The sequence below is a fragment of the Lygodium microphyllum genome, chromosome 29 (genome assembly GCF_053477565.2).
Source record: "Lygodium microphyllum isolate KBCC chromosome 29, Lygodium_microphyllum_v1.1.10, whole genome shotgun sequence".
Taxonomy (NCBI): domain Eukaryota; kingdom Viridiplantae; phylum Streptophyta; class Polypodiopsida; order Schizaeales; family Lygodiaceae; genus Lygodium; species Lygodium microphyllum.
The window spans coordinates 82,337,331-82,346,453 of NC_141163.1; the positions used below are offsets into that span (position 1 = coordinate 82,337,331).

The 9,123-nt window shown below is 41.9% G+C and overlaps 1 protein-coding gene across 1 annotated transcript in view; it reads right to left on the minus strand.

Moving 5' to 3' along the window:
- LOC148010843 (melanoma-associated antigen G1-like protein) overlaps positions 1–8,303 on the minus strand; it is a 55,178-nt gene extending 46,875 nt beyond the window's left edge. The window contains exons 1-3 of the mRNA XM_087672045.1: positions 8,034–8,303; positions 7,588–7,834; positions 7,312–7,464 (exon numbers count right to left, since the gene is read on the minus strand). Coding sequence (XP_087528171.1) covers positions 7,312–7,464; positions 7,588–7,834; positions 8,034–8,117 — 484 coding nt within the window. The 5' untranslated portion in view covers positions 8,118–8,303. The remainder of the gene's footprint in view (positions 1–7,311; positions 7,465–7,587; positions 7,835–8,033) is intronic.
- Positions 8,304–9,123: the final 820 nt, after the last annotated feature.

Genomic DNA, 9,123 nt, shown 5'->3' on the forward strand with positions numbered 1-9,123 from the left:
GATACCCTAAAATGAAATGCCCCACTAGCCTCCATCTAAAGCAATGTCCAACAAAAGCACCCCATTTGAGCTTGTACCATAGGATTTTTATAATCCACACTACAATGTCCAATTTATTGGACCTAACCTATATCCCACAACATGCAAAACCTGATGGAACTATGAAAGCCACAAAATCCACTAACTTACCCACCAAACATTCCTCCAAAGGCCTTGATGGCACATGTAGCAAATTGGCCATCCAAGAACAAAGTTGTCCTCCGTAAATCTCAAGTAATAGCATATCTCAATTCTTGGCATATAGAGTAACATCATTCTCCTTCAAGCTGCAACCATCCAAGACAGCCTACATAGACCAACATCCTAAACAATAGAATACAATTGCAAACTCTCATGAAAGAGGTCATTACTGGACTACCATATCCACACCTAAAACTAGTTTGGCAACATTAAGTTTAGGTAAAGAGCCTACTCGTCTTATATTTGCATCGACTTAGTTCTGTATAAGAATATTCACATATTATAAGATGTGAGCAAAAGCCATAATGCATATGTTCATTTTTGAAAGTGATTGGATAGTAACTTCAATAAGTGGGATATTTTGATCCCTCTTACATCAATTTTTTGATGCTTCAAATGCTCCTTTTCTTTATTCTCAAAGCCCCCTCCTTAAGGATCCTCATCAAGCCAAAGTTATTCATAGTTGAAAAGAAAAAAAAAATCTCCAAATTCAATTCTTATTTCCCTAGCCATCTGCCACGAAGGCTGAGCTACAACACCTAAGGCTATATGCAAGCCAAAACACTAGTCACATGACGTGCTTGGACTCTTTGATACTACCAACTATCTACATATTGAACCTCTATCGACTGAAAAGCTTGGCAAACTTCCTTTATATGTGGCAAAGTTAAGAGTTGCTACAATTGAGTGATCAATTTCTCCCTTGCAATGACTACTCTCAACTTTCACTTTTATATCTATCCTCAATTTCTTGTTCTATGTAGTGACTCAATCTATCCATATACAATAGGCTATAGTGTCAAAAGACGATGTACCAGCGAGACAATAGGGTTTGCGGGGAGAAACACGGAGTAAACTCGACAAACATGGAGAAGAGAAAAGAAGAGCGAAGAAACTGTGATGAATGGAATGATGAAGATCTGAATCATGGAGTGAATGTGATACAAGGAAACAAGGGTGTCGTAGCACAAGGAAGATGATGAAGACAGAGACAGCCTGTGAGGGCGGTGGAGAGACTAGAGAGGAGGTGACGGACAGAATGAATCAGCCGTAAGGAATGAATGAGAGAGTGGCCTATAAATAGCCACATTCAGTCTAGGGTGGCGCCCCTTTGCAAAAACGCAAGCTGCGGGTGAAGGGTGAAGGGTTTCTCAACACCCCCTCTCACGCCCAAAAAGGGAAACAAGAGAAGTGTGAGGTGGAAACACAATGCTACATGCTGGAGAATGCTCATGTAGCAAGTGCCACTTAAACAATGTCCCTCGTGGAAAAATTGTTCACTTGCCCAAGCGCCCTAGTACAAAGATGTTGAAAACATGCAATGCATAGTAGGAATGTCGGACTTTGTGTGGTGTTGAGGTTAGAACCATAAGGATATACCCGTATTCGATCTCAGGAGGTGGCTCCATACTGACCAAGGAACGAAGAAGATCCACCCTGTAATCTGAGAATACCTTCTGAAAGGAGACCTTTGAAGAAAATCGAGAGACGGGATGAGATGTAGAATCTGAAACTCAACCTCAAGAGAAAAGCCACTAGCTCCGTGACTCCATGCTGGAAGGAATATGAAGGCCTAGTCACCAAGTCGCTGCTGAAGATCCAAGGGCCTCTATCTAGGTAGATCCTCTAGATCTATATGAGTAGAGGAAATGACTACTCAAAGAAGAGCCACTCCTTGAAAGGGAAAGGTGGTGGGGTGTGAAGAACTTCATGGTAGATGTGGTCCCTCTCTGAATCGGAAGGAGTAGAAGTAGGAGCCCCCTTTGAAGCCGAAGAAGAACTAGAAGCCCCCTCTGAGGGCGAAGTAAGAAAATCCCCCTCTGAATCCTAGTCTAAAAGAGAGAGGGAATCCAACCACTCATAGCTCACGGACTGCAAAGCATCTGATGACGAAGAAACTGCCGCCATTCGTGCCGAAGAAGGCATCTGGGGCTCAGAAGAAGAAGACGGAAAGCACCTAAAAGTGGCCTCTCGAAACAGAGTAAAAGAGGATGGGGAAGAAGAAGGCTCAGGATGAGCCAAGGGTGGGGAATAATCACAAACTCTCAGGAGAGTGGACTGTGAAGGAGATGTGGGTCGAGGAAGCCACTGTACTCGGAAGTGGATGGAGAAAACCTCTGCGCAGTGGGATTGTCTCCAGGAGGACTTATCGCCTCATAAGGTCTTAGAGCCTCTGTGTGCTCAAAAGGACTTAGTGCGCGTTGGGTGCAACTTATTGCCTTGAGCATAATACTTTCATAGCCGATGCACAACAATCTCTGTGGCCCAGAAAGGAGAGGTGGCACAAGGAGTGCCTGGTGGAAGACGCATATACTAAGGAGGGGTGGGGAGCAAAGGTTGATATCGACAATCTTCGGTGGGATAATCGTTCGTGCCGCAGTAGTAGCACCCAATAGAAGGACAATCTGTCGATGAAGACACCATGGTACCGGTGTGGCAAACTGGAAAAGGGAGGGTGGGAGGAAGAAAAAGGATATCTCCCAATGCACATCGGAAATGATAGAGAAATCAAATGTCGATGCCGAACCCGCCACCGGTCTTTGTCTTCTTTGATGAGGAGGATCTTTGTGGGCAAACGCAACCAAGGAAGGCTAGATCTAATGCAAACGACAATGCAGGAGAGAGAAAGACTAAAAACGCAAGTGAGGAGAAAAAAAGACTAAAAACGCAGGCTAGAAAACAGTAAACGTAGGAGGGAGCAGCCACCACTTAGGATGTTGATGCAACGGAAGAAGAAAAGAAGTGGATGCCGAACCCACCATCAGTCTTTGCCATCATTGGAGTGAGGGATCTTTGCCACTATTTAAGCAAATCCAGCTCCCATACCATGTCAAAAGACGACATACCAGCAAGACAGTAGGCTTTGCGAGGAGGAACACGGAGTAAACTCGATAAACATGGAGAAGAGAAGACAAGAGAGAAGAAACTCTGATGAATGGAATGATGAATATCTGAATCATGGAGTGAATGTGATACAAGGAAACAAGGGTGCCGTGACACAAGAAAGATGATGAAGACAACCACGAACCACGAACCGCAATGTTCTTCTCCTAAAGGGGTGTGAGGCATAGTATCCCGAAACGGACCGGCCGTTTTGGACCGGGACAAAAACGGGAGACCGTCGTTTGGTGATCCTGAGGCCCATTTCGGAGTGGTTAATAAGCGCCAAATCGTGATTCCAGTCGTTCTCCCTCCCGACTTGCATGCGTGGCACACTCCAATAGCTCTCGCCTCCTCCTCCTCCGACCTCCAACTCCCGCCTCCTTCTCTTCCTCTTCCTCTAAGCTCTTCTCCTTCTCCTTCTCCTTCTCCTTCTCCTTCTCCTTCTCCTTCTTCTTCTTCTTCTTCTTCTTCTTATTTTTTCTTCTTTCTTTTTTTTTTCCTTCTTTTTTTTTTCCTTCTTTTTTTTTCTATCTTATTTCTTCTTCTTCTTCTTTCTTTCTTTTTTCTTTTTCTTTCTTCTTTCTTCATTCTTCTTCTTTTTCTTTCTTCTTCTTCTTCTTTCTTCATTCTTTTTTTTTCTTCTTCTTTCTTCTTTCTTATTTTTCTTCTTCTTCTTTCTTCTTCTCCTTCTTCTTCTTCTTCTCCTTCTCCTTTAATCCATTACTTAGGTCCTAAAGGCTAATAATATCATGGCGCCAAACCCATATTGAAGGCACGTCACTCCAATCAAGGGATACGAGGGCTCAAGTGGATCAAAGAAGTGGCGGTGCAACTATTGTGGTTTGGAGAAATCAGAAGTGTAACGCATGTAAAAGACCGCTTGGCATGTGTTCCCAACAAAGACATTGGGCCTTGCACAAATGTACCAACAAAAGTAACAGTAAGTCTCCATCTTTGGCACCGAAAGCGTATGGCTATTGAGCTAGAAGAGGATGAATCAACACCACATTGGGCTAATAAAGCACAAAGTGGAGAAAAGAGAGGCTAGTGGGCCTAGTGGCACTAGCTAAATTGGAGGTGCCAGTGGCCCATCAAAAAGAAGTGCATCCATATCCGTATCGCGTCTAAGTGCAAAAATGACCCCATTGCCATCTTCTAGTGGTGGTGGGCAAAAGGGCTCCTTACATGGTGCAAGTGTCCATGCAGGACTTCAGAGGCAAGCAATTGTGGAGACAACTAGGGAACTCACACGCTTATTTATTCAATGTGCTATCCCTTTCAATGTGGCCACTACACATCAATGGAAGAAGACAATCAAGGCAATAAGCCGCATAGGATGTGAGTGAAAAGGCCCATCCGCAGATGCATTACGCACACGGGAGCTTCGAAAGGAAAAAGCATCCATAAAGACTCAATTAAAGCCCTTGAAGGAGACATGGGTGAAATATGGATACACAATATTATACGATGGATGGTCAGATATTCATCGAAGGAATGTTTGCAATGTTTTGGTGCCTTCATGTAAAGACACTATATTCATTAAGACCATTGATACCTTTGCCTCAGGTCTTACCATCACAAGAGCTTTTATTTGGAAGCACATGCAACAAGTCATCGTGGACAAAGGAGTCCAAAATGTGATGCAGGTGGTGACAGGTAATGGAAGTAATTGTGTGTCTATGGAACGTATGCTTGAGGAGAAGTTTCCTACCATAGTATGGACTCCATGTGCATCCCATTGCTTTGACTTGCTTATTGAAGATATTGGGCAAATATCTTGGGTGAATGACATTTTCAAGACGACAACAACATGGTAAGATTTGTAAAGAAGAGATCATCCGTCACAAGCGTGTTTCGAGTCAATAGAGCTATTGAAGCCCTCCACCACTAGATTAGCTTATATGTTTATTGTATTGGAAAGGTTGATACGGATCCATTCAAATTTGATACGAACCATTGCATGCCAAGAATGGCTCACATGGAGTAGAGAGTCTCTCCAAAGGATCTTGCTTTTAGGCGCAATATTTTAAATAAGAGTTGGTGGGTTGAGACAAAAGCATTGGTAAAAAGTCTCACTCCTATTTACACTGTATTGCGCATCACTGATATGGAGGAAAGTACTTTGGGGCTTCTATATAAGTATATGGATAAAATTGGCGAGGCCTTGCTTCACAATAGCCTTTTGCCCCAAGACAAGTAAGTTTCTGTTTAACTTTTATACATGTAATTATTTGATATTAACAACTCCCTGATGATTTCATCATTATTTTAACTTCTAAGTTTTTAACTTATTTTATCTATAGGGTTGATGAGATTCGTACAATGTGGAATGCACGATAGGATTGGTTCCATAAACCAATCCATACTGTCGCACATATATTGCATCCCCTTTGGCGTAGTGAGAATGCACGATGAGATTGGTTCCATAAACCAATCCATACTGTCGCACATATATTGCATCCCCTTTGGCGTAGTGAGAATGCACGATGAGATTGGTTCCATAAACCAATCCATACTGTCGCACATATATTGCATCCCCTTTGGCGTAGTGAGAAGCAGTACACTAGCAAGGAGTTAGAGAAGGGCTTCATGGAGTACATGAGACGCCTCACAAGGGATGATATAGATATGATGAGAAGAGCAGAAGATGATTTGTTGGCATTCCACAATCATTCTCTTCATTTTGACTGACCCACAACTAGGCTTCGAGAGACACAACTTCAGCCTATCTCTTGGTGGGAGAAATACGACAATTGTGCTACTACTTTGGTATGTGACCGATGACTTTCATATTTTGAATCTTGATTATCTAATGCATTATGCAACCTAGGTAACAAGTTCTATAATCTATTGCCCACTCAAATGTTGATTTTGCAGCATGCATATTAGCAAACGCTAATTACTTAACCTCAATCTCTTAAATTTGAATAGAAATGCATTGCCATTCGGATTCTCTCGCAAGATTGTAGTTCAGGGCCTGCTGAGAGAAATTGGAGCATATGGATCCTCTTCCACACCCAAAAAAGAAATAAGCTCACAACTACCCAGTTGGAGCGTTTAGTGTTTTGCCATTGCAATCTCCAACTTCTTGAGAGGATTACTCTGTCCCTTGAGCCTTCACAAGTAAATTAGTAATGATTAGTGTTATGTATAATTAACTTTTTAACCTTGAGTCCTTGACACTTGGCATTGCTAATTTACTTGGAAATTGGATTGTAAATTGTGATATGTATAAACATTGAATATATTGAATCTCCTCTCATATGATATATCTATCTCATTCACCTTTACAAGTGAATGTTAACAAGATTGATATAGAGAATGTGCGTGACATTCCGCAAATACCACAGGAGCGCGATATCTACTCTATGCTCTATGAGGAGCTATCGGCACCGATGGATGAGACTTGTGCACAAAGGAGGGTTAGAGTGAGAGCCACGCGTGGCCAAGCATCACAGGCAGAGTTAGAGTCAGAGTTTGAGAATGAGGCTGAGACTACTTCATCAACTTCTCAATCAAGGTTCTCGATGTCGAACGAGAAGATGGTGCACACATCCTTAGAGTCCAGATAAGTCATGAGTCGTGACTTGAGATATACATGAGTCAGTTTAGCAATGCAATGTCCAAACTAGAGTTGCCAATTGTTCATTGATGTTGATACTTATAGCCTCACTGGACTTTGGAATTTAGACAGATTATTCATATGACATAGTTACTATCATTGTATCTTAATCCCACTTATTATGCATCTTGATTCTTGTTCCATTGTTCTTAATGTCAGTCTTCACTACTCTTTAGATCATAGATTATTCATGAGTCATAGCTTCCTCCCCCTTTCATTATGTTAAGAGTAAGTTTGCAAGGTTTTTGTACAAGTGGTAGAAGCCCATTCATGCGTGGTTGAATTTTAATATCAACAACCCTTTCCCCCCTCCCAACAACTCCAAAAGTTGCCACTTGGGAGTATTGGCACCACATAACAAATATATCATATCTTCTTGAATGCAGTTAACTAGAAGCATGTAGTAATTATTGCCACTTGAGAGCCCAAAGAAACTCACAACAATCCAATGCTAAAGTTTTCTATGCAGCTAATTTAGAAGCTCATAATAGCTGAACCATATAGCATATCCACTTGATTAATATTACAATCCAAGCTACATTCAAGTTGCAATTCCAAAATCTCACCTTCTGGAACTTTTTCACCACATAAGCTAACAATGGCAATAACCGCAAGTGTTAAGCCACTAGCAATAGAACTTTCCCTGGATTCTACGAATTTCGCACGCAGATCTCCAGGTAATGTGCTCTTCAGAATATAGCACTTCACGTCAGTAGGTGCTGCACATAACACAAGATGAGATGATTTAAACTACTATCTAGAAATACTGCTTTGAGATAGCTGTTCAACATACGATAAAATGTTAACAAAGTCCATTGAAACAGCATGCATATGTGCAATACCCTGAGAGGAATTGTGACCCTTTGCATTCTTCGAATGCCGTGTTCTTATGATTTCCCTCATGTCAAAACCAAATATAGCCTTAAACTTCTTCTGTGCCTCTGCGATGACAGTGTTTGGCAAATTCCGCAATCTATAAGTCTTGGTAATAAGCTGTACAAGCTCCTCCCTCTTCACAGGGACACCAACCTGTTGGTAATTCTTAAACAGCATGTAGCGCATGACCTCAGAGATTAATCTGTCCAATTCCTGCATGAAAGTCCATGATTACATTATGAAGCATCACTTAAGTAAGGACAATTAATCTGTCCACCTCCTGCAAGTAAGGCCATGGACGTATAATGAAGCATCGCTTTAATTACAATGGAGAAGAAAACTTATCCACGAACACCTGACAGGAACTGAAGAGACAGACAAAGAATACAGAAGAATGAAGCCACGGCCATACCTCTTGGGAGAGATCGACTTGAGATAGCAGCTCCTCTGGCATGTCACGCTCGCGCGGCCGGGGGGGCTGAGAGGGACGCGCCATAGCCTGGAAACTGTGCCTCTCCCAGAGCCCTGACGAGACTGGGAGGAGTATGCAGTCGTCTCTCGATGTCTTGCAAACCAGCTAAGGCGGGAATATTGTAATGGATGGGGAAATATATATAAAATGTATCTCGAGCGTTATAGTGGCTACAAAAAATAATAGGTGATGAAAGCACAAAGAGCTTGCCTTTAGATCGTGCTTTGAGAAGACGAGAGAGAGAGAAGAGAGAGTCGGATAAGTCAATGAGTAATCACCCGGGGAAAAGCAATTTGTTGAGGGTGAAATCAGTCATAGTAATTATGGTGATGTGGTTCATAACTTCAAGTACCATGCTTTCTTCTCCCAACTTTCTAGCCACATGTAGCTCCTCCTCCAAAAAGAGTTTGTCACTCACTGGATGTTGGAGGGCAAGGCTCAAGCTCCGCAAGTTTGACACTATGGAAAATCACAAGCACCCTTAGAGATGCATGGGATACATATGTCAAATCATGCATTGAAGTCTAGAGTGCTTGTCTTTGCTCAACCATGGTTGTTACTCGATTATTAAATTAGGTTGTCAAACTTTCATGAGAATACCATTTCTATTCAAACACAATTTTTTACTTTCTCTTTTATTCTAGTGCTTCTAGTTCATCTTACTTGTCTCACAATATTCTATGTGAAATGAGGGATCAAACATAGCTATGTAGATTTAGTTCCCTGATAATGTTTCAAAATTTTTTCCCTTTTCCTTGGTTTGGGTGAAACTTGTGCTATGGTCAACAAGGGCGATTGTGGGTTGTTTAGGTTACTAGATCCATCAATTTCCACATAGTACCCTTGATCACATAGCAACACTTTGGAGATCCACTTTGGAGTTATGCTAACTCTTCGTTGATATATATAATCGTGTTGCCAAGATCTTTGCTTCCTTTTGTGTGGTAGCCTTTTCTTGATAGCTTTAGAAGATGTTGTGTGGCTTGTAACAACTAGGATCCTCGCTTTTGTACTAGGTGGATTTTGATTT